At 38.9% G+C, this 25,808-nt stretch overlaps 1 protein-coding gene across 2 annotated transcripts in view; it reads left to right on the forward strand.

The window, feature by feature from the left end:
* The first annotated feature begins 7,612 nt into the window (after positions 1-7,612).
* The window catches only part of CPED1 (cadherin like and PC-esterase domain containing 1), a 310,570-nt gene continuing 292,374 nt past the window's right edge, over positions 7,613-25,808 (forward strand). The window contains exons 1-2 of one of the 2 annotated variants that reach the window (XM_025380614.1): positions 7,613-7,831; positions 8,310-8,790. In XM_025380614.1, the coding sequence (XP_025236399.1) occupies positions 8,542-8,790 (249 nt within the window). In that variant the 5' untranslated portion in view covers positions 7,613-7,831; positions 8,310-8,541. Of the gene's footprint in view, positions 8,195-8,309; positions 8,791-25,808 lie in introns of both variants that reach the window. The other variant, XM_025380615.1, reaches the window with a different exon arrangement.

The raw sequence follows: 25,808 nt of genomic DNA on the forward strand, positions 1-25,808 counted from the left end.
TCTGGTTCCATACCAAGGTATAAATTTATGTCCTGAAGAAAGTAATGAAAAAAAATAGTGTAATTCATTGCGTTAAATATTTACCCAATGAAATGTTTACCTCACCCCCCCCCCCCCCCCCCCCATTTTACATGTGTGCTCACTAATTGAAGTCATTCTACCTGTCTGTCTTTTAGAATGTGTGTATACATATATACAGATATATTTCTATATCTGTATATATAATCTTTTAGAGGATACAAACTTCAAAGACAAATTTGAGAGGCTTAAAGGAAATTATATGCCCAAAGTTGCATTTGTTTGGGGAAGCAGTATAATTACACATTCGGGAAATGGCTAAAATTCTAAGGAAGTTAATCATGTCATTGCCATAAGTTACTATTGTAACTTAAGTAACAGACAAATTTCAGGCAGCCATATGTAAAAAAATGTGCAACAACTATTTGTTCAGTTAATTTTGAGTTTCTTCACCTTAGCACTTTAAATAAATTCTTATTTTTATAGGTTTTGGTGGTACACATGCAGTTTTGTTACATGACTGTATTGCATAGTGGTGAAGTCTGGGCTTTTAGTGTATCTGTTGCACAAATAGTGAACATTGTACCCAATAGGTAATTTTTCAACCCTCAGTACCCCTCCACGCCACCCTCCTTTTGGACTCTCCAATGTCTGTTATTTCACTCTGTCTGTCTGTCTGTCCATGGTGTAGCCATTGTTTAGCTCCTACTTATAAGTACAGAACATGTGGTATTTGATGTCTTATTTCACTTAGGAAAATGCCCTCCAGTTCCATTCATATTTCAGAATGAAATAAATGTACAAAAGACATTTATTTCATTCTTTTTTAATGGCTGAATAGTACTCCTATGGGGTGTGTGTGTGTGTGTGTATGTGTGTGTGTGTGTGTGTTACATTTTTTAAATCCGATCCACAGTTGATGGACGTTTAGATTGATTCCATATCTTTGCTATTGTGACTAGTGTTGCAATAAACATATGAGTACAGGTATCTTTTTGACTAATTGTGTCTCCTGTCCAATCAATCAGGCCTGATGGCCTGACCCTGTTTAACTTTCTGAGATCAGATGAGATCAGGTGTGTTCAGGGTGGTATGACTGTTAGATTGATATAATGATGCCTTTTCCTTTGGGAAGATACCCAGTATGGGATTGCTGGATCCAATGGTAGTTCTGTTTTTAGTTCTTTGAGAAATATCCATAGGGTTTTTCATGGAGGTTGTATTAATTTACTTTCCCACCAGCAGTGTATAGTTTTCCCTGTTCTCTCTGCATCCTCACCAACATCTTTTGTTTTTCTATTTTTTGTTTTGTTGTTGTTTTGTCTTAGAATCTCCCTCTGATGCTCAGGCTGTAGTGGATCTCAGCTCACTACAACCTTCGCCTCCTGGGTTTAAGCAATTCTCGTGCCTCAGCCACCTGAGTAGCTGGTATTACAGGCATGCACCACCATTCCCAGCTAATTTCTGTATTTTTAATAGAGATGCAGTTTCGCCATGTTGGCCAGGCTGATCTGAAACTCGTGGGCTCAACTGCCTCGGCCTCCCAAAGTGCTGGGATTACAGGCATGAATCACCATGTTTGGCCATCTTTTGTTTTTTGACTTTTTGCCATTCTGACTGGTGTAAGATGGTATCTCACTGTGGTTTTAATTTGCATTTCTCTGGTTAGTGATGTTGATTTTTTCATATGTTTTTTTTGGCCACTTGTATGTCTTCTTTTGAAAAGCGTTCATGCTCTTTCCCCACGTTTTAATGGGGTTATTTGTGTTTTCTTGTTGAGTTGTTTGAGTTCCTTGTAGATTCTGGATCTTAGCTCTTTGTTGGATCATAGTTTGCAAATATTTTCTCCCACTTCCAGGTTGTCTGTTTGTTGACTATTTCTTTTGCTGCCCAGCGTCAGCACTTTCAACATTTTGTGCCGAATGATTCTTTGTTGTGGGGGCTGTACTGTACATTGGAGGGTGCATTTCGCAGCACTCCTGGCCTCTGTACACTAGGAGTCGGTAGCAACTCTGCCTCTGCCTTACCACCCCCTGCCAGTTGTGACAACCAAAAACATCTCTAGAATTACCCCCCAAATGTCTCCTGTTTGGGGGGACACAATTGCCTCTACTTAGTTAAATGTTACCATAATGTGAAACCTTGTGGAAAAATTGAAATAATAATGGAAAATATTTGAATTTATGATGTGTAGAATTCTATAAATATAAATTTTTTAAACAATCACTTGCCAAGGGTGCTGGATGCTCCCAGGGGATGGAGGTGAGTAAAATCTTCCATCATAAGCAGTTTATATGGCAAAGGATTCTAAGTACAGTAGTAACTAAAATACAGCACAAATGTAATGAAAATCATTCTGGTACTGGCGCAAGCAAATTCAAAATTTCTATGAAAAAGAGTCAGTTGTGAAAAATAAAGTGAGCAGTTGAAAACTGTGGAGAACTGAAAATGTGTCTGTCCCATTTAAAACAGGCAGCACCGAGCGTTAGCCTAGGGGAACTCTGGGTGATTTGTATGCTCAGAAGCACAGGTCTGATGTACCATCTAACATCCAAAGCATTTAGTTTGGAGGATTTGGTCTATCTGGACTCTTTGTTCATCTAGAAACTTACAAAGAGATTGACAAACAAAAACTGAGAAAGGAATAGTAGCAAAATGAAGAATTTTCACTGCGGCATTTTCCTTTCATGTGTAAATTGGACAAATGCTGTGCACGAGGGGAGTCCTGCACATTCTTCCTATCACCCTTTGACACAATTCCTGGACCTTTGCCATAGCCTGCTATCACCCTTCACAGCCTAGGGTGGTTTTAGGACCACTGAAAAGGAAGAGGGAAATCTTCATTTTTAAAAAATGCACAGAAAGCTTCATAAAAGATTCAGGTGTCTTAAATTGAAGTCCGTAGTCTGTACAAAAGTTACACTGTATGTATACATAACCCTGTGGAATAATACATCATCAGACATATTTGCATATACCTTAATTGAATACAGCATGTATCTCCTAAGGGACAGTGAAGGACTCTACAACAGGAATCTGACATTTCACATAGATTTTAAAATTAAATCTTACATGTGTTTTGCACTAAAGAGAATAAGCACATGCATTTGACTCATGCTGTTCTTTTCCCACCTATAAAACAGAGGAGATTTTGCGTTCTGGGTTTACAATAGAAGGTAATGGTAACATAATATTCTCAGATAATTGGAGACAATGGTCACCCTACCCTGAAAACGACCATATCTTCACTCATAAATCTGGGAAAGAAATTTTTTGGATTCCTACTGTCTGCAGATGAAGGCTAAATAAACTGTTAAACTTGGAAATGATAGCCCTCCTTGATCTGTCCTTGATCTGTAGCTAACACTCTTTTTTTCGGCTCTGTCTCAGTGGTCTCCTCCTAAGACATAAGACCTTTATTTTCCCTCTTGCAGGAGTTGAAATCTTTGCGACTTGTTAGGGCCCAGTCGAGAAGTGGCTACTTTTTTCTTATCACCTCTCAAAAGATGTGAACTCCTTATTTTAATTCTCCATGGTTCTTGGAATATATCCATCTTAGTTGTGGCTGGGACTGCTATCTGTTTATCAGCCTTATTTCCTTTTCCTCCTGGGCATGTAGCTAGACCTCATTTCACAACTCCATTTCCATTAGGTGGGTCCATGTGAGTAGGCTCTGGACAATAGAATATGGCACAAGAGATATATACCAATTTGAAGCTGACCCATAAAAAACCTCCCACAAAATTCACCATGCCCTTTCTCATCCATTGTCTGCTGATGGGAGGCAGAGGATCCCAGTGAGTATCCAAGATTCTAGGTTATGGAAAGTCACCAGGTGGAAGGACCTTAGGTACCAAATGTCTTAGAGAAAACTGACAAACACTTAAAAATGATGTGAGTGAGAAATGAGCTCTTACTGTATCAAGCCAATGAAATTTTACGGTTATTTGTTGCAGCAGTTATCATGCTGTGACACATTCATCAGTGTGTTTCTTATATTTCAGTTGTTCGTAGTATTTGCCACATGTCTTCTGTTTTACCCAGCACCTAGGGTGATGTTTCTGCATAGTAGAGAATCAATGTGTCATTCAACGTTTAAAAACATCATCTTAAGTTCATAGCTTATGGGACAAGTTCTAGAGTCAGCATTAGATAAGAGGTGATAGGAGCTGAGAAGAGGGCTGTCAAACTTTCTAAGGAAGAAGTGCTGGAAGGTTAGAGACCAGGCATTGCTGATAAGACTTCCAGCACTTAATTCATGACTTCGCTGCTAGTAACTACAGCTGGATTTTACCTTATCATAGTCAGATAATATCTTGAAAGGGAAAGGCTGTTCCCTGCAGAAAAGCAACAGAGCCCAGAATCTGAAGACAGAGAGGAAATCCCTGTCAAAATGTATCCCTAAAAGCATACATTTTCGTAGCCTAGGGTGACCTTTGAGGTCATCTGTTGATCCCTGAAACCCCTGTTTTATGAGAAAGATGGGACTCAGAGGGGTAGAGAAATATATTACTTTCCCAAAGTTCCGAATCCAACACTGGAATTTTATGTTAAGAATACTTTTATTCCCTAGTTTAAAAAAATACAATTTAAAAAATACCTTCTTCAAACAATTATTTGAGTGCATACTTTCCTCTTACCCCCACTCCATACCAAAGACCAAATGAAATGTGTGGGAAGGGAGCATATATTTTTTGTTGGAGAGGTTTGGGGAGAGAGATTGTTCTGTTTTGTCCAAGCTCGAAATGATAGGATCCTGAAAGGTCCGTTAATCTATTGTCCCAGATTAATCTGCTTAAATACAGGCCCTTGAATACTGAAATTATTTAGTGTAAAGTATACTTTATGAAATTATATGCACAAAAGCATTTAGTCTGAAACACTGTCAGAATCTACAGCCTCATGGTTCTAGTGAATATTTACCCTCTCACCTCATCCCTAAACTAACTTGTTCTCTGTCTTTATTATTCCCTGTTTTTTTGTTTTGTTTTGTTGTTTTTGAGACAGGGTCTCACTCTGTTGTTCAGGCTGGAGTGCAGTGCCACAATCATGGCTCACTGTAGCTTTGACCTCCCCAGGCTCAGGTGATCCTCCTACCTCAGCCTCTTGAGTAGCTAGGACCACAGGCACACACCAACATGCTCGGCTAATTTTTGTAGTTTTTTGCAGAGATGGAGTTTCGCCATGTTGCCCAGCCTGGTCTCAAACTCCTGGGCTCAAGTGATCCTCCCGCCTTGGCCTCCCAAAGTGCTAGGATTATAGGTGTGCGACATCACGACTGGCCTCATTCACTCTGACTCCAGGCTCTATCATTCTATTCAAATGTGTGTAACCTATGGCTCAGGTATAAATACCTCCCAGGTAGAGTCTCCACATGCTGCTTTCATGCCACCCTTGCCCTCATCTTCCCAAATGAGCATCTGCTGGTGGGTGCACTTCTGTCTCAAAGAGGGAAGGGAAGAGAACTAAGAGCTCATGTTTGCTTTTGGTGTTCCACGGGGCTCATTATTTGATAATTATCTTTTTATGTGTCTGACACCACATCACCCATTAGCTCAGTGAGGACGGAGCACAGCCTCAGGATTCAAACCTTAGCAGACATGCATTCAGCATTCATTTATCCTGCAAATACTCACAGAATGCTTAGTTGCTTTTCATATATTATCTCATCTAGTTGTACCAACAACACTTTAAAGGAAACATTAATATCCTTATTTCATGAATGAGGAAAGCTGAGACTTCGGTCAAACCACTTGTTTAAGAACAGCTGATAAAAGGCAGTGCCATGAATCGTATCCAGATTGGGTTTACTCTAAAATCAGATGCTTGTGGATCGCCTTAGTCTATTTGGTGATAATTCCTGCTATATCTCCTTTCCACCTCTTGTTTACACCTTCTCATGCTACATCTTTGCTCTCTCTTGCAAATATTTCCTTACTGCCTTCTTCCACTTCCTTGGACTCACTAGTTAAAATGGGGAATTGGGTTCTTCAATCTACTAGAATCATTTCTGGGATACTAATTTTCCACCTTCTTCCCTATTCCCATTATTTGAAGTCTAGCTATATCATCTTCTTAAAATTTTTAATACTGTTGTATTCATTTCTCCCAACCCAAAGGCAATTTTATTTTAGCATCTTATTCACTCTTTTTTCTGTACCTTGTTCTCAACAATTTAATAAAGCATAAGAATGACTCTTTAGATTCCCCAAACTCAGACTTCTTGCCTTAACAAAACTTAATAGAACTGTCTGCCTATTCCTTATCACTCAGTGACAGCACTGTTACACCCTGGATTCCAATTTAGAAATCTCATAATTCTTATTATCTCTCAAATCACATTGCATCCACCAAAACGATATGTCCTACAACACCATTGTTCAGCCATTTTCTCTTAAAACTCTTTTGGCTTCTAAAAGTGAAGGATCACTTTATTTTTCTCTATCCCATTTGTCATGAGATTAAGGACTCTGAACCTATACGTAAAATAATATTAAAGCCACTGGAGGCGATACATGCAAGGGCTTTGGATGAACCCAGCTTCCATGTAAATATTTCTTCTGTAATGTGTTAATTAATTTGTTCTATAAGATGTTAAAAGGTTTTCTCACAAGCAAGGATCTCTAGATACCCATTTCTCTGAATCTGTGATAGCCGGACACCCCTAGGGGGCGCTCCGTCTCTCAAAATACAAGGGGCTGACAGCAGCGTGCCTCTGGGGTGGGGCTCACTCTAGGGGTGTGGCCTCACGGAGAACCTCAGCCCACTAGAGTTTGGCTTAGAAACAAGTTTGAAAACCTCTTCAGGTCCAGAGCCTTTAAATAATGCCTGCTATGCGCTAAGACAGCCCTGGGTATCCAGAGTTCGCAAAGCAAGGACTGGGGAAGAGAGCGACATGCACCAGACTGATCTCCTTTCCCCTTGACAGCCTCAGCAAAAGTGGAAGGGGATTTGCAGAATTGTACTATTAGCAGCGTCCACCCGAAGGTCTGCACAGAAGTAGATTGAGCTGATTCTGGACAAAGCCCACTGTGGACCTTTTTCTATTGGGCAAAAGTTACCACCAACACTTGCTATAATCAACTCATTTTAGGAGCAAAATGTCAGGCCATAAAGCATCAGATCATTGAAAGACCCAACTAATTAGTCCAGGAAAGGAGTAATAAGAACATCCGTGATCTGAGTTCGATACTAAGGCACAGAGAGACGACTGAGCTATTCTGGTGCTTGCCGTCTGAGGTCCAGACAGTACTTGTGACCCTCTCTTATCCTCAGAAGAGTAACCACAATTCCCTGGAGTGAAGAATATCCCAATTCACTCATGGAGTTCACTTTAGTCTCATTCTCGACCTTTGTCACCAGTTGGCTAGGGTATTTGTTTTTCCAATTCTGTGTTAGGAAAAAGAAGTTGCATAGAGGATCAGACATCAGATATGTTTCTAAATTCTGCAGCTCTGGGTGGGCAGCCTCATTTGGGGAAATGCTAGCTGCTGTTTCCAACGTGGGGAAGCCCACAGTTTCGGACCCAGAGCTGACAGCGCTGTTCCAGCAGCCCCCACGGCCAGAGGAACCCGGCCTTAGCTCCGCCCCGCCAGCCCGGCCCGGGTGGCTGCGATGCCGCGGTCCTCTGCTCCCGCCGGGCGTGCAGCGGGCGCGCGCGCGTGTGTTTGTGTGTGTATGTGTGTGTGTGTCTGTGTGTGTGTGAGATGAATTGGAGTCATACGACTGGGTGTTTCCTTCCGAGTGGTTTTGATCAGCAATCCATTAGGAAATCATGGAAACTTTTTTTTCTGGCTAAAAGGATGAAAACTGAGTAAGTACATAGAACTTTGAACTTGAGACGGAATGAAACAAATTCAAGCAAAAACCCTGACAGTAACCATGTTCATTCAAACTGCGTATGCCCTTTTTATGTTAAAAGCCGTGAATACTTACAGGACAGTGGGAATTTAAAACTAAATGAAGGGAAGCATACAAAAGGCTGAAAGCAAGACTGCTTTAAAACCGGAGGAAAATTGAGGAACTGCTAAGGCAACCTGGCCTGAGTTCAGCTGTGCGACAGACACTTTGGGTTTTAATCTTTTGCGTTCTTCAATGCTGTTTTCAGACTCCAGATTTACTTTGGTGTTGTTTTCTCTCTTCCTGCAAAGCTGAGGCAGAGTCGGACTCCTTTACTGTGAGTTTAAAGATGTGAAAATAAGGCATTACTGGAAGCAACAGTTTGGCAGCCTGGGATACACTCAGGTTATTCGTTACAACTATTATTATTTGATGTCTTTTTTTAAACTCAGGTCATCCACTTTTGACTGTCATCCATGGAAGAGCTCTTATTAAATGCCTCAGACTTTCGGGACCTATGATTCTTTGGCACAACCCTTTGGAAAATTCTTGAGCAGGGATGAAGCAAACTTGATTGGAGTTGTGGAAAAAGAAGACAGATTAGTATTTTTTATGCTGACAAAAAAATAGCTGCTATGACTTTTCCCGCAACGTGGACAGGGGCCAAGTGAAGCTGAACTGGTCATGGTCTGTCGCCCAGTGTTCCCTTGTCGTCGGCGATTTTGCCCCCGACCCTTCTTGGTGGGCTTGGTGGTGGCAATCTGTCTCTTCTACCAGACTCTGACCCTCCGAGGGACTCGGAAGCTCACAGCCGCTGCCCCTGGGGCTGTCCCCCACACATCCACTGAAACTCAGGCAAGCAGATGCAAGAAAGGATTCTCTCAGGACACACAGTGCTTCCTTCTCTCTGGTAATGCCCAGGAAACCAGAAAGGTAAGACTCTCATAAGCCTAATGGAGACAGTTTCTGCAAAGACAGCAATCTGCCTCTGTCCTTTCTATAAAACTAAAATTAACTTCCATGAGCTCTGAAAGGGATCCAGAGTGTAAACAGCCTAGAGAGTGACCTGATGACAGGGAAACATGTTACGTAAGCTTCAACTTCTTATAGTTACTTCCAGAAAGTTCTGGCCTTACTTTGTCTCTTAGGATTTCACTTCATTTCAGTGGAATGAAGTAGACAGTTTGGAGGAGGCGTAAAAATCCTACAATATCAGGATTCTAAGAGATCTGAGGATTTACAATTCGAAAACATAAATCAAAGATTCAAAAACTTTGATAAACCTTGAGCGTCTCTTTTCTCAAGGCGGTCAGTATGAGTGCCCAGACCATTCCAGACTCAAAGATTCTCCAAAGTTTCATTTTGTAACTAGCTAGATCGATTCTAAATTGGTGACCACATTTCTAAAGCAATATATTTACTTCAAAAGTATTTAAAATAATAGTATAATATATTTCATCAAAAGAATTGATACACTGTGTTTTATTGTTTATAAGATCAGGGAAATACAGATTATTCTATATTTATTCTATTCAGATAAACTTACTAATCTTACTCGTCAAATGTTGAAAAAAAAACACAAACAGCCCACAAAGTAACACAGGATTTCTATTTTAATATACCACTCTCCTCATGCCTATCAGTGAAATAATGACCTATAAAATAGTCAAGTGTAAAACAGAACATGAACAAAGAAAAAAAAATGCACGCAAAAAAAATCATGGTGGCAAAGCTACTAAATTTTATGTTACAACAAGTAGTATTGTAGCAACATAATTGAGGGCTCTGTAAGTAGCATCTTATATCTACAGTAGATTCTGGTCGATCTTATGATGCCGGTTACCATTTGAAGTAGAATTTCCACTTGAACACCAGCTCTGTTGCTACCGTTATTGCCAAAACCTCCACAATTGACCAGCACCACTTGTTTTAAAAACCCTTTTATTTATTTTGTTTCAGACTACTGTCCTGTGAGACAGGTACAGTAGATATGATTGTTATCATTTTATGAACAAGGAGCCTGACACTCAGTGCCATTTAGGTAGGCCACATGGTTAGCATTATGACAGGATGCATCCCCAGAGCTATAGCTATCAAGCTGCTTAGTTCCTACTGCAGGGCTGATGCTCTAAAGAAAAGTAAATTCAAAGCCCTTGTAATAATTTTTGAAACCACAACTACAAAAACTTATTGAAATACAAAATAACGTTAAGTTAAAACAAAGAAAATTTGAAACTTTTAAGTGACTTCATTTGTTATCCGTAATGCCAAGAAACATCTTGACCAAGAACTATCTTATGACAAAGAATAGTGGATAATATAAGTTGGAACACTTTAAAATGAAAACTGCAACTGAAATTCTACAGCTACTTTTAGGCACGGTAAAGTGATTGAAGAATGTGTATTTTTGTTGTTGTTGTTCCTTTACACTAGCATTAACTTTTTTTTTTTTGTTTCCTGAATATATCACAGTCAAAATGGATGTAAACTGTGACTGTTAAAGTCATTTCTTGTTAGTTTCTAATATTGAGAAATGCAATTTCTTCAAAAATAGTTGAGATAGTCTTGCTCTTATTAAATGCCTAAAATTTTTGCTAAGAATTTTGGATGAAAAGATTTTATTCATGAACTTACAGCTTTCTTATTCCCCTCCTTCGCTCTGTGTGATTCCTGCTTTGTTTGTAATTTAGGCATATGTTAGCTGTTATTTGTGGGCTGTCATAGAAAATTCTATTTCAACTTTGAATCTCCTACTACTTATAAACCCTCTGAAACTTACTGGCTGCTGGTGTAAAACATTCACTTGAGAATTTTCTTCACCAAAAATGCCAAACACATGTTGAATTTGGTTTACAAATGATTCACAGTCTTAAGTATTTTAACTATAAGCAAGATTCTAAATTTACAATTAAGTTCAGGAGCCCAGTGGATATGAAAAGTAGATTTCCAAACATTAGCCATGTCACTCCATTTTTAACCTATGCCAGCCCCTGGTTTAAAGCCACTTTTTATTTGAGGCAGAAAGGAAGCGAGAAAGAAAGTATCATACACATGTTAATTAAAACCAGACACAAATTAATTCTACTTATAATATATGTTTTGAAAAAAGAGTCAAATCATACTCCAATTTAAATTATTAGATATTCTTTCAGATGGCTAAAATGAAGAGAGAAAACCTTTGGGATCAATATATTGATCATTTTCTTTTTTTTTTTTTTTTTTTTTTTGAGACGGAGTCTCGCTCTGTCACCCAGGCTGGAGTACAGTGGCGCGATCTCCGCTCACTGCAAGCTCCGCCTCCCGGGTTCACGCCATTCTCCTGCCTCAGCCTCCCGAGTAGCTGGGACTACAGGCGCCGCCACCTCGCCCGGCCAATTTTTTTGTATTTTAAGTAGAGACGGGGTTTCACCGTGTTAGCCAGGATGGTCTCGATCTCCTGACCTCGTGATCCGCCCGTCTCAGCCTCCCAAAGTGCTGGGATTACAGGCTTGAGCCACCGCGCCCGGCTTTATATTGATCATTTTCTAAAGTAACTATTTGTGAAGTTCATTTTAAAAAGCTGATTAGATGCTATATAGGTTTCCTGAAAACCTAGAATTAGCTTTGAGGCATTTTATAGAAGTAGCATTATTTCTATCTGTAAATTTTGGATTTTGTTATTACTTTTATTTAGTCAAATCTTTGCTTTAAGTGTTTTTAAAAGTTACTTAAAGCAGCTGATTTTGACCTAGGGTTCATGGATTCCAGAATGTATTTAGATGTATAAAATGTATACATCCATGGCATTTTATGCAAAATACTATATATGTAGGTGTATGTGCAGATCTTTGGGGGGGAAATTACAGATTTCTGTCAGGTACTCAGAACTAAAAACATCCTAAGAACCACCACAAATGCTTAACAACCAGTATGTTTACATGTTAAACTAACTGCCCCTCCAAGATGTGTAAATTGGATCTAGATTTAAAAACCTAAAATGGAAAAAATCATAATTAAAGACTTCGACTGAGCATATTAGAACAAGTGTTTCAGTGAATGTTTTAGTGTTTGCAGGGATAAACATTCAGAAACCAAAGTAAATATACAGAAATAAAAACTTCTTGGATCAGAGTTTTTATTCATTGACTAAGTAATACATATTGCCCAGTCTTTTTTGTTGCAGTTATGTCTATGAGAAGACCTTTGGTACTTTATCAGCCTCCTAATGGAAGGTTCTGTACTACCAAATATTTGATCATGGGTGACTTTACCCTGCACACTTTTACACATGGGATCTGATTCAATGTGTAAAGCTGTTTTCAGTATGGATTGAAATCATGGTATAGTATATGCCAACTTTCCATAGTGAGGAAGTACTCTCCCTCTTTCTTGCCAAACTTTAATTCATTTTTCCATTTGAATAATCCAAAGGGCTTGGCTAAGCAGATGCATTTTTGTCACTTCTTCAGAGTTTTCTCCCAACATCAGTAGTCTGAATATTGCCTGACAATCTGCCAAGTCTTAAAATTATTTCAATTTAATATAGAAACATAGATGTGTTGTCTTCATCAAAGTAGGTCACTCAATAGATTTATCTATTTTTATAGCATCTAACACTTTAACATTTCATAACACAGGAAGCATATTAAATTATAAACAGAAACAATGAAAGAAAATCTCCTTAGTATATGCTCCTTTAATGGAAACTTTGCTATTTGGGGAATACATTTATACTCACCATAGCCATGTGTTTCTGATTACCTCCTGTTGATGGCTCCAAAATGAGAACTACTATTTTGTTGACTGTTGCTTGACTATTCAATTTCCATATCTTCTTGACTCTCCCTTCTCTTTCTGTGACTGTTCTATATGACATTTGCTTTCTCAAGGATCCAAACACAGCTCAATGCAAATAAGTGGATGTTCTCATTGAAAATGATCTAATTAATCTTGTTTGCAATTCTAATAGTAAATAATATATTTAACATTTGAAAATTTCTTAAAAATTCCTTACTTGGCCCAGGTTTTCTAGAGATAGAACTGGAGGCAAATACTTGCATGCTAACACTTTATTAGACAATCCAATCTCAGGAACACAAGAGTGAGGAAAGAACAGAGAAGGGAGAGCAAACACAAGGGAGTACATTATTGCAAATCATTTCCAGAGAGGCTTTCTTCAGCTACCACGTCACAGTGCAGGTGCTGGACAAAAGGAGCAGAAAGGGCAAGCAGTTTATCTCCTGATATCTTCTCCTGCCTTTTATTGATTGGAGTCCCTCTCATCGTACTTACAGGTTGAGTTATTTGGCTTCTCAGGGCAGCCACTAGAGAAGCTAGCCCCTGGATGGGTGTCATCCTGCAGGTGCAAAGGTGAGGTGGACCCTCCTTTTCAATCAGTACTGTGAGTAGGAGCTTCCAGGTCTGTGCAAACACTGTCCTTAGTTTGATGACCACAACAATGGCAAGTAATGCCCACTAGAGGGGTAGATGAGGCAATGTGATCTACTCACTACTGAGACAGTAGTTTGATAATTTTGCTTTCTAGAAATCCACCAAAAATCCAGCAAAACTGCTCGCAGTCTTGGGAAGAGGCCTTTCTTATTTTATATAAAAATTTTGTAGTTATCTCACTGAGAATACTTCTCTTCAACTAAAAAATATCCCCCACAGAACCTTGCTTCATCTCTACCCTTTCTCGTCCTGATACCTTTCATTTATTCATTCTTTTCATTCATTTAGTAAATATTTATTGAACAATTTGTGTGTATTAGCCTCTTTATGAGACGCTAGTGATACAGGAATACAAGCTTCTGTGAGACAGACAAGTAAATTAACACGGTGGTAGGAAACTGATAATTACAAGATGACTTTTTGAATGTTGGGAAGGAACTAGAGAGGGTAGAGAAAGAAAAAAGTATTACATGCAGAATAGCCCACATATGCAAATAAGAAATGAAATAGCCGGATAGCCTGATACATTTGGGGAATTCAAAGTATTTGTTATGCTGTGTGTGTGTGTGTGTGTGTATGTGCATGTGTGTTGTTGTTGTTGTTGTTACTGATGGAAGCAGGAAGGCAAATACACAAAGTAGAAAATTCAGCAGGGTCTGGATGTTGGAAACGTGCACATGATAAGGAGTCTGGATTCTATTCCAAAGGCAACAGAGAATCCCTGAAGAATGTTAAGCAAAGACTGGCATAAATAGATAAGTGTATTAGAGAGAACAGTACGAGCACACATTGCAGAATGGACTGGAGTAGAATTGAAGGCAGGAAGACCGGTTGGTAAGCTGTTTCAAAATGCCTCTTCTTTGCCAAATCTTACTTTCCACGTGTGTTCTTGAACACCTCCTTTTCAACCTTTTCCAAAATTGGCTCCACAGTTACCCTCTATTACTTATAATATTGCCAATTCCAAATCTTACTCCTGCCAGCAAACATGTGTAGAACTAATAAACCAGTAAGCTTTCTTCGTACCTGGCAATCAACCTAATACAATATGCTCCCTGTCTCTCTACTTCCCTTTGGAGAAACTGTAACTGGTTCTCTTTGCATGTACTTCCGGGTCACCCCTCCCCATTCCTTATCCTTTGCATTTGGTCATTTCTATTGAAAGCTCTCTTGGTGAACCCCTTACTACCAAATCTAATGATCTATTTTCAATATACGTCCTTCTTCTCTGAGGCATCTTCTGCTATTTGGAAGTGATTCTTTCTTGAAATTTCCTTTTTGAATTCCACAACACAACAAAGTTATTCTGAAAAACTTATGGTCTCCTTTCAAGTTCATTTCCTCTCTCCGATGACACAGGTAGACATTTCCAACCTTAGGCTCTTGGAACTTTGCCTTGTTTTGTACTTTTCCTTGATGAATGTATCAATTTTGCCTATTGTTAATTTTCGCCCTTGGGCAGATGACGTATCACCTACCTCTTCAAATTCCTGTTACCTTTTTCTAGAATATTATAAAATACTACACAAATGTAAATAATTTATTTCACAAACTTCATGCCCAAATCGATGATTCCTCTTAACCTCCCTATTTCCATGAATAGGACCTGACACCCAACCACCATTTTCCTAGATGCATAGGTTTTACACCTTTGGTATTTCTTGCTCCTTCCCCATACCTTGCTCCTCACCAAATCCATCTGGCCTGGCTCCTTACCAAATCTGAGACCTGCCACTGAGCCACATGGCCAGCTCCAAATTAGAAAGGCCACAACATTCTTCAGGTTTTTCTCCTCCTCCTCCTCCTCCTCCTCCTCCTCCTCCTTCTTCTTCTGTAAGTCTGGGAGTGGTGGCTCACATCTGTAATCCTAGCACTTTGGGAGGCTGAGCCGTGAGGATCACGTAAGTCCAGGAGTTCAAGACCAGCCTAGGCAAAATAGGGAGAGCTTATCTCCACAAAATTTTTAAAAAAAATTAGCTGAGATTGATGGCATGTGCCTGGAGCCCCAGCTACTCGAGAAGCTGAGGCGGGAGGATTGCTTGAGCCTGGAATGTCGAGGCTGCAGTGACCTGTGATCGTGCCACTGCACTCCAGCCTAGGTGACAGAGCAAGCTCCTGTCAAAAAAAAAACCAAAAAAACAAATTATCCTTAAAATTTTTTAATAGAGGTAAAAAACCCCATATATTATAAAATTTACCCTCTTAACCATTTGTAAGTATATAGTTAAGTAGTATTAATCATATTTACATTGTTGTATAAAGTCCAAAACATTCTTGCCTTGTTCACAGCCCTTATTCAGAAACATTAGTCTCAACCAGCTTGCATGTTGCTTCCTCTTCTCCTTGGCATCTGGCCCAGATCTAGATTTCCTCCTCGTGGTTTATATATTGCCTGTAGACATGGTGCTCCTTTTTTAGCTCTAACTTGTAATTTCTCTCTGGGACCATGCTGTGCATTTAGCCCTTTATTATACTATTATAATTTTAGTAAATATCACATTAGCACAGCCTTTATGGCTATGTAATGTGGAATTTTCTCTGGTCCTCCAAATTAGTTCAAATAAGAGTTCATCAGATTCCAAAATCTTAGCGTTTACCTTCACAATCTCAATGCTGTGTCCTCGTTGTCACTAACCTAGACTCGTTCAGTGATTTAACCAGTTACCCCTCCATCTGCCTGCATATTCTATGCAGTCTGTGCACAGGTCCCATTAATACCTCTGCTGAAAGCCTTCAGAAGTTGTAACGTTGGGCGCACTCAATTGAGTAGAAACCACCCTGACCCAGGCATGTTCCAACATACTTTTCTAGCCTTATCTCCACCCTGTCTCTACGTGTAATCCATAATCCAGCCAACAGCCTATTCTCTAAACTCCCACATCTCTCCTTCTGTCAGGAGTCTCCTCCAGGGAGCCTACCCTAGTCAATGCCTCTAGAAATCTTCATGATCATTCTTAAAACTTTCAAGAACCTATGAAGTTTCACCTCCTTCATCATAGCAGCCCTTATCTCCATAAATGGATGTGTGCTTAAACATCCCTAATAACACTTATGTTTCATTGTAAGTATTTATAAATGAAGGAACATTAGAATGTTAGAACTGCAAATAAGTTAGAGATAATTAAGTTCAACATCTTTTTTAAGTGAAGAGAACGAAGGCCACAGAAAGAAAGTGGCTCTCTCAAAGTAACATAATAAGTTGATAGTGAGGACAGGAATGGACTGAGACCTATGTCCTTTCTATTTTATTATAGCCCCATATGCTACCTCCATTCATTGGTATTATGATCGAATTGTGTACCCCATCCCTGAAAAGATATGTTGAAGCCCTAAACTCCAGTACCTCGGAATGTGACCTTACTTGGAAATAGGGTTATCGCAGATACAATTAGTTAAGGTGAGGCCACACTGGAGTAAAGTGGCCCCTAATCCAATGTGACTGGTGATATAAAAAGATGGTAGACAGGGCGTGGTGGCTCACACCTGCAATCCCAGCTTTGGAAGGCTGAGATTTGGAAGGGTGGATCACTTGAGGTCAGGAGTTCAAGATCAGCCTGGCCAACATGGTGAAACCCCGTCTCTACTAAAAATACAAAAAATTAGCTGGATATGATGGCGGGCACCTGTAATTCCACCTACTCGGTAGGCTGAGACAGGAGAATCACTTGAACCCAGGAGGCAGAGGTTGCAGTGAGCTGAGATCATGCCACTGCACATCAGCCTGGGTAACAAGAGTGAAATTAGATCTCGAAAATAATAATAATAATAATAATAAAATAAAAAATAAAAAGAAGAGGACAACATAGGAAGACAGAGACACACAGGGAGAATGTCATGTAATGTTGAAGGCAGAGATTGGAGTCATGCAGCTGCACATTGAAGGACACCAAAGATTGTGGCAAACCCCCAGAAACTCGAGAGTCGAGGAAGGATTCCACCACAAGTTTCAGAGGAACTGCTGACACTGTTATTTCAGGCTTCTAGCCTCCAGAATTATGAGATTTAGTAAGTAAGCTTTTCTTGTTTTAAACCATCCAGCTTTGTTACAGCAGCTCTAGGAAACTAATAAATTTGGGAAGGTAAAATAGTTAAGTACATGATCACTGCATTCAAATTAATACCATTTGTTAACTTGTTCCCTTGGGCACATTTCTTGACCTCTCTAGGATTTAGTTTCCTTACCTGAACATGGATGTATTATCACCAACTCCCCAAGGCTAACATGAGCCTTAAATGAGATAAATCACATGAAGCACTTAAAGTGTCTGGCAGATAGAAAGCACTCAATAAATATTAACTATGAAAATAATTATTATTTAATTTCCTTGAAGACTCACTCATCTCTGTGGACCCTATAGACCCTAACATTTGGCCTTCACAAAGTCAGTGAGCAACAAGTAATTGCTGCAATGAACATAAGTCTTTAGATAAGAAATAATCTGAGATGAAAGCTTTGTTGAGTTTCTCTCTCTATCCCCCAGCCTCTAAGCTGTTGCCTTTTCAAAGTAAAATGAATCTTTTGAATCAAGACCAAACTTAGGGAGGCTGATGTATCAGACAACGTCAGACTTGCTTATCTATAGGCAAGTCCTTAGTTTTGCGGATTTTTTTTTTTTTAAATCTGAGCTGCTGAGATGAACAGCATGTTATAGCTGGGGATGGGGAGGAGTGAGCTGAGTGCAGATAGGAGGGAAGAGATTAAGATTTTGGACCCTGAGTAACATATCTATTCATTTGTTTATCATGTCTTTCTGCATGGAATATAAGCTCCTTCCGATCAAATACTTTATTTATTGGTTTACTGCTACATCCCCAGTGTCAGAATAGTCTCTGATACATAGTGAGGATTGAATAAATATTCAGTCGATAAATGAATAAATAAATGAATGATGAATTTCAACTTGCCAACTCTAGAGCAGGGCAACATATGAGAGGAACTCCTTCTCCTTCTTTTCTGTCTCTTGCTGGACTCAAAAGTCCTCCACTTCTCCTTCTTCCTACACAAATATCCCTTGATCTCTTTACTGCACTCTGTCTTAGACTTCTGGCTAATGGTAATCATCATGCCATTTCTACATTAAAGTTGATTAATTATCTTTGATTAACTATCATTGATTTCTCTTGTTATCATCAGCTCCTTTGTCTCACTGAAATTCTTAGCCTATAGACATTCTCAGGTATCTACCATAATAATAATAAAAATAACATCCTTTCCTAATCATTGTGCCTTTCTAATTACATCTCTTCTTTCTTACCCTCATTGTCACCATCATCTAACCTCTATTTCTGTTAAGGAATTTCCATTTTTAACAGATTGATCCTACCTAAAATTGAGCCATTCCTTTTCTACATTTTTATATTGTAACTGGATTGGAAAATGTAGATTTTAAAATCTTGCTGATGGAATTTAAGCACAGGAATTTATGTATAGGAGGCTCTCAAGAGATGTTGTCAACGTACTAACAGGTATGCAACTTTCAGAGAATTAGTTAGGCTGCCTGATGAGCATTTAATGCTTGTGAGTTTATCTGAGACAGTTGATTAGAGCAATGTTAAATTTTTGTAATGAAATATGCATATGGGTAAAAAATTGCTCATACTGAGAGAATTTAAACAAATTCAAATTTGTTTACATTAGATACATTTTAATGAAGTCTTGATGAAGGTCAAATTTAAACAAGAAGTTATTTTTAATGTCATATGTATCAAAGAATTAATCATTTTGTAAGTGTCATTCTCTCTTGTTTTTCAGATAGTGGCAGGAGCTTCTGCTTCTTTTCCCTCTATGCAATTATGTTTCTTGTTTTAATGGAATTAAAATTCATATAAGATAAACTCTCTGAAATGGAAACCACTAGATACACTGACATTATAAAAAGTGCTTCCTGTTATCAACTCTGAGTCTGTGGCCTTTTGGGGTGAAAGGAATGTTTTGGTTTCGTTTTTCCCCTTGGCTTCCTTTAGATATTTTTTCCAAGGGATCTGTTCTCACTAAAAGAATGAACTCATGTTCTAACATAGGATTTATGTTCTGTGGCAGAAACTACACCAAATTTGGAAATTTGCAAGGTAAACAGAACTTTGTCAACTTTTGCACTTTTTGGAGACTTGTTCAAAATGTAAAATTAAGCATTTTGACTTATCATGTATAGAGTTGGGAAAGAAATATGACAATAAAAGACTGAGTCGGCCATGTATAATGATCTTAAAAGAGTTTAATCAGCTTTCAATTAAATTCACTAATAGAGGCTAGGCATATTTATGATCCAAAATAATAGATGGATCAAAATAATTATTAAAAAGAGCACATGGATTTGGCAGCGCAGAATGGGCCTTATCATGTTCCTTGACATATAACTACCTTTAGTGTCCCTAATCTTTATCTGGGGGTTCTCAATAGGAACCCCTACCAGTTCATTTATGGTGCAGCCCTATCAGAGTAACTTGGTAAAAGGGAAGCTCTGCAACTCTGCATATTACTATTGAGAATAGATCTTACAATCTCCAGCACAGCTTTCAATCTCAAGCCTGTTAAGTACCTTGAATAAGAAGCCTCGCAGATCTTGGATATGTTGTGGAATACATTGGTCCAAATTCCAGCTTTATCTTAGCTATGGGACAATTGGCAAATTTTATCCACATTTTAAAATCCTCAGTTCTCTTATTGGAAAATGGAGCTAACCCCTATTTTTGGAAACTTAATAAAATCATATGTTTGAAAGCATCGAGCATGGTGGTTGGCCAGAGTTAATGTTCAATAAGTATTATGTGTGTCCTTTCTTCCCCTGAGAAGCTGGGTTTAAGCTCTGATCTCAAAAACAAGCACTTGGTATAGGTTACATTATATTTGCTTCAATAATGCATATATAATAGGCATTTTTGATTATCACCCTGTGTTTTCTTCAGTACATTTATTTTGCTCAGGTAAATGTTTAAAGCTGCTTGTCCATTTTCCCCTTGGCACCTATAGATACAGTCAAATGCAAGCATATTCCACGGGCTTTCCAGGGATATGCATAATGCTTCTTTATCTGCTCAAGAAAGTCACTTTGACTGCCAGGAGTCAGAATGCAACATATCTTCCCTTGTTTATGAAACATAAATTATTCACAAATGTTGATATTTTAGTTCTTTTCATAGCCAATTTCTTGTAACATACGTCACAGCTGATCTTGACAAATTCAAGCTGGTAATTGCTGACCTAAGCATATTTTGAGTATGCTTGAGAGAGGGATTTCAGGTATCCAATCTAGGAAGAGAGAGTCAGGTGGAGGAAGAAGCCTGATAGTAATGTATGACAATGGGAAGAAAATGGAATTTGCTTTAAAAATAATATTACTCCAGGGTCATGATATTTCTTATTTCTTTTAGCATAGGACAAAGAAGGTGGTGTTAGGGTGGTGGTGCAGACTTCTAGAAACCACCAGAACAACCTGTTAAAAGTTCATGTGTCTGAAACAGATCCTGCTGTGACCCATTCACCCTTTCCAAGAGAAAGGGAAATTACCTGGGACTGAAATGGGGAATCCCAGTTTCCATTATGAAGAGTTGAATGACCGTGGACAAGTGACTTCCTTGGGTTTTGTTTTCCTAGTCTGTGGTCCAGGATCAAAATGCCTGTCACAGAGGTGCTATGGGACCTAATTAGACACTTTAGCTGAGAGTACTTTGAAAAGCATTGAGATTATAAAAGACTGGGGAATACATATTTTCATATCCAAAAGAATGATATCATTAAACTATTCTCATTGCATTTGGTGCCTCTTGGGAAAAGAAGAGAGATTATATATATATATCTCACAAATGTGATTACTGGAAACACTCTTCATTAAAAATTTATAGTATAGTGTGCTATACAAATGCCAAGTTATAAAGTTATGTTTCAAAATGCTACTAGGAGTCCAAAATCGTGCTGCTACAATTGAGTTTCCTCTTGGTGTTTCACTATTTCTTTAACAAGCAATAGGAAGTATAATAGCATTCCAATAGCTACGGCCCGAAGCCTACTTCTTCCCTGGTGGAAAATCTAGTATTAATTTAGCCAAAGTGCACAAATGCTTCAGGAAAAATGGAACAGGATATTAACTTTTCTATAGCATTGAAGGAACTACCTGACCCTAGCAAAGCATCAGTCAGAAAGTTGACTTTCATACTGAGCAGTAAACCTTCCCTACTGGACACGCCCAGAGGGCAGAAGTGATTTTGAATGTTTCCCTTTACTCCCCTCTCTGTTATTATCTTTAAGAACTATCCTTTTTTCTGAATAAACAGTGAAAACATTAATAACATATCTGAAACTCCCAATTGTACAAGCTAAACCTACTTATCTAAGTATTTTAGAACTATATAAGCTATTTTAAAAGCAGATAGGTTTGAGGCAGAGTTAGTTTTCTTGTGGGGGAGTATATGAGGATAGGGAAGAAAGGAGGTGAGTGTACTATGTTTCTTAAAAAAAAGAAAACACTGATTAAAGCATGACCATGTTTGCTTTTAACAAACTTATTTTACTGGAGAGCAGATAAACTCTTCAGCATATGTTGTGGAAACATATTCTGTCAGACATATAAACTTCAAAAGCTAGAATTGTCTCCTATTTTTCTTGTAAAATAATATATTAAAAGGAAGCCCCTTTTCTGGGATATAAATAGGAGTATGTCTCGTTATCCAATAATATGTACATAATCCTAAGCACATTTCCAAAGTAACCAAGCATTTATAGTAATGTAACCATACCCTGTGAAATCTAGCATTAAACAAAACTTTCCAATAAATTACTGTCAGCTGGATCAGGGCAGAGACCAAGTTTACACAATTCCTGGCACATAATATGTTGAATGAATGCATGAATGAGATCTAGTGTAAGTTCATGTTGTGTATTCAGTATAGAACTCTCTGTGGTGGTCAGCAGTCCTTGAATTCTTCTTTTGTACTTTCCTTTCAGCTCTTAAACTCTGATTATACCCAAACAACGTCCCCACCCAGGTCTTCCTTCATTCAAAAGATGTCTTCACCTCCTGCTTTCCTGAGAAGACCAAAGCAATTTGTTTGACCATCTAAGACATGGTTCCCACTTTAGACCTGACTGATACCTACTGCTAGACCCTTTAAGAATAAACTGGAACTCTAGGAAAGGAAATTCCTTTTCCAGCCAGACACAGAAGAAAGCTAAAAGCTATTCTGCAACACAATTGGTCCCATAAAGAAAGGATTAGAGAGTTTAGGGACTTGAAAACTTGATATCAGTATTAGATGATGTTTCCTTCCTTTAGGAAGTATTCCTTCCTTTAGGAAACAGTGCTTATATTTGGGAATTTTAGATATTGGCATTTCCTGACAATTTTTGATTGTGGGAGCAAGAGGTTGGCCATCTGATGTTTAAACACTCTAGAATGAATATGTAATTTGGAGATCTCCAGGGCTGATTCTGAAAGAATATGTGAGGTTGTGTTATGATATGTTAGTGTGATTGTACAGCCTCTGGCAACATGAGCAGGAACAGGTAGACAGGGTAGAGTCGGGGGACCTCCCAAGGGAAAGCATAGGAGGGAGGGTTCTTGGAGCTCAGTCAGTTTGGAGAAAGGGTTACCCAGGGTTGTCTCAAAGGAGAGCCAAGGCTGCATGTCAGTAATGGCCAGTAAACTGAAAGGACCAGATAAGAAGGCCACGGAGAGTGAATAAGCATGAGGGTAATAAGAGTGAGCAAGAAAAAGAATGAATGCCCAGCTATAAATGTGTGCTGAAGGAAACTTGGTCTACTTCTTTTATGTAGAGTGTGGTGCCTCTTCCCCACATTCTTCTTAACACCGTGGTCACTCCATGAATACGATAAGGCAACATTTCTCTGGGTTTGCCAAGTGCGTGCCTCTATCTTGCAGCCCTTCATTCAACAAGAAGTGGAACAGATCTTTACTGTCCTGGAGATGTAGAGCCACCTGCATGAAGGATATTGCCTATCCATCCTTAACCATCTGTTCAGCTCAAGGGAGCCCTGGATTTCTGGGGAAAATCCAGATGAACTGGTTGCTACATGCATCTGAATGCCGAGGGGAGAAGGCAGGAGCCAGAGATGCTGTGCATGGGGTTGACAATGTTAAACATTTCAAATGGGCTTAGAACCTATCCTCCTCCTCCAGGGGGTATAAATGTGGTGACTGGACAGGCAGTGGATGGAGAATCTCTTAATCCCCAAATCAGTGCCTGAATTCTACCCTTACATCCGGCAGGTGTTCCATTAGGCTGGACTCTGCCCAGTGGAGGACATGTTTGCTCCGTGCCAGAAAGAGATTCTAGGCCGGCTGCCACAAGTTCGTTCATGATGACCCACTGCAGAACTCTGGGCTGTGTGCATGTGCAGAAGTGAAATGCGAAGGGGACAGCAGAGCTAGGAGGACAACTGCGGTCACAAGCTGGACAGGATGGAGGTGGGAGGATGAGGAACACTTTGTGGTTGGGAAAGTAGATAGAGAAGAATGAAAATTGAATGGAGAATGAAAGCAAGGAATTCAGGAATTTGTAGGGGAACACTTGGGAGACCCTAAGACTAGACACTGGTGACTATATTTTCTGAGCCATAAATAGAGAATGTAATGTTTCATAAAGGACTAATATCCTAATGTGTGAATTTATTTATAGAACATTATAACAAAGTAAAAATTAAGTCATATTTAGTTGTACAATTAACAAATGGCCTTTTTTCTGGTCCAGTCCCCAAATCTAAGAAGTATGTTCATTGTATGTATGGCATCATGCCCCTATGCATTTTTATAATGATATGTTTGCTCTAACACTGAGTTTTTATCAGAGAATAATCATAGAGATGGAGGCTTATTTAGTATTTTAAAATTATTTAATGTCTCATATATAAACACTACCTTTTCATATCCTACATGTAATTTGACAGAACCCTTATGAAACAATATGATTAAAACTTTAAAGGCTTGTGTTCTCATTGTTCAACTCCCACTTATGAGTGAGAACATGCGGTGTTTGGTTTTCTGTTCCTGTGTTAGTTTGCTGAGAATGATGGTTTCCAGCTGCATCCATGTCCCTGCAAAGGATATGCACTCATCCTTTTTTATGGCTGCATAGTATTCCATGGACTATATGTGCCACATTTTCTTTATCCAGTCTGTCATTGATGGGCGTTTGGGTTGATTCTAATTCTTTGCTATTGTGAACAGTGCTGCAATAAACACATGTGTGCATGTGTCTTTTTAGTAGAATGATTTATAATCCTTTGGGTATATACCCAGTAATGGGATTGTTGGGTCAAATGGTATTTCTGGGAACACCACACACTGGGGCCTGTCGGCAGGTTGGGGGCTGGGGAGGGATAGCATTAGGAGAAATACCTAATGTGGATGACCAGCTGATGGGTGCAGCAAACTACGATGGCACGTGTATACCTATGTAACAAACCTGCACGTTCTGCACATGTATCCCAGATCTTAAAGTATAATTAAAAAAATTTAGAAACAAACAGAAAAGCTGTTATTCACCATTAAAAAAAAACTTAAAGGCTTTTACTTAAACTATGTTAATTTTTCAACATATTATTTCGTCTGACAATTCTTTAAGATCTATTTCTCTAATAATATCTTACGTTTGTGTGGGACTACATAGTTTTGAATGCTTTTGTCTAAACGGAGTCACTCTGGATTCTTACAGTAGCACAAAAAGATGGAAGGTGTCAGTACTCATTTGCAGACAAGGAAAATGAAGTTCATCAAGTGGAACTTCATTAGTGTCAGCTGATCATGAATGGGCTGGAGGGGGTGGGAAATAGAGACTTCAGATTCAGGAGGCTTTGTGTGGTGGCTGGAAAAGCCTCAAACTCAGATTCAGAGTCTCTGGCATCTATGAAAGTGTCTGGTTGACTGCATGATGCTTAGGTACTGATATTGTTGTTGTAATTGCCCCAGTGCTCTTTCCTTTCTGCTATATTGCCTCTGTATGGACTTACTATTTTAAGGCTGAATTGCTGAATTAACTTGTTGTTTTGGCATCAGGGGACAGAGACTTGCTATTATATTAACATTTTTCAAAAGAACAAGGTCTTTCCTTGTCCTCCGCTTGTTATTTCATAATTGTGGATTGTCAATTCTCTTTTTTCTTCATTACGGACATCCTTTAACTACTGTTGACACTGTGGTAAGACTCAGAGGGCAATAAGGAACCTCATATAGTCAGCTTAACACCAGCAAAAGCAATCAGGGCTTGGAGATAGAAAGAAAATAACTTCTTCCTCCTGTTAAGCGCTACATGAGTGTCTGAGAAAGAGAGGACAGGGACAAGGGAAGAATCTAAGGAACAGGAAAGCAGAGGGGAAGAGAAGAGATTAAAGAGGGACACACTCAGGAGTGATTTTCGTTGGCTCCAAAATAGGGAATCACATCAAATTGTGTCAAAAAAAAAAAAAAAAGCAAGCTACATTCTCTTTGTCTTTTCATTTCAAGTTCTATCTTATTTTCAAGTTCTGTCTTATTCTTACAGACATAATGAAGGAAACTGTCAAGACCACC

Source organism: Theropithecus gelada, chromosome 3, assembly GCF_003255815.1.
Source record: "Theropithecus gelada isolate Dixy chromosome 3, Tgel_1.0, whole genome shotgun sequence".
In the NCBI taxonomy this organism is placed as follows: domain Eukaryota; kingdom Metazoa; phylum Chordata; class Mammalia; order Primates; family Cercopithecidae; genus Theropithecus; species Theropithecus gelada.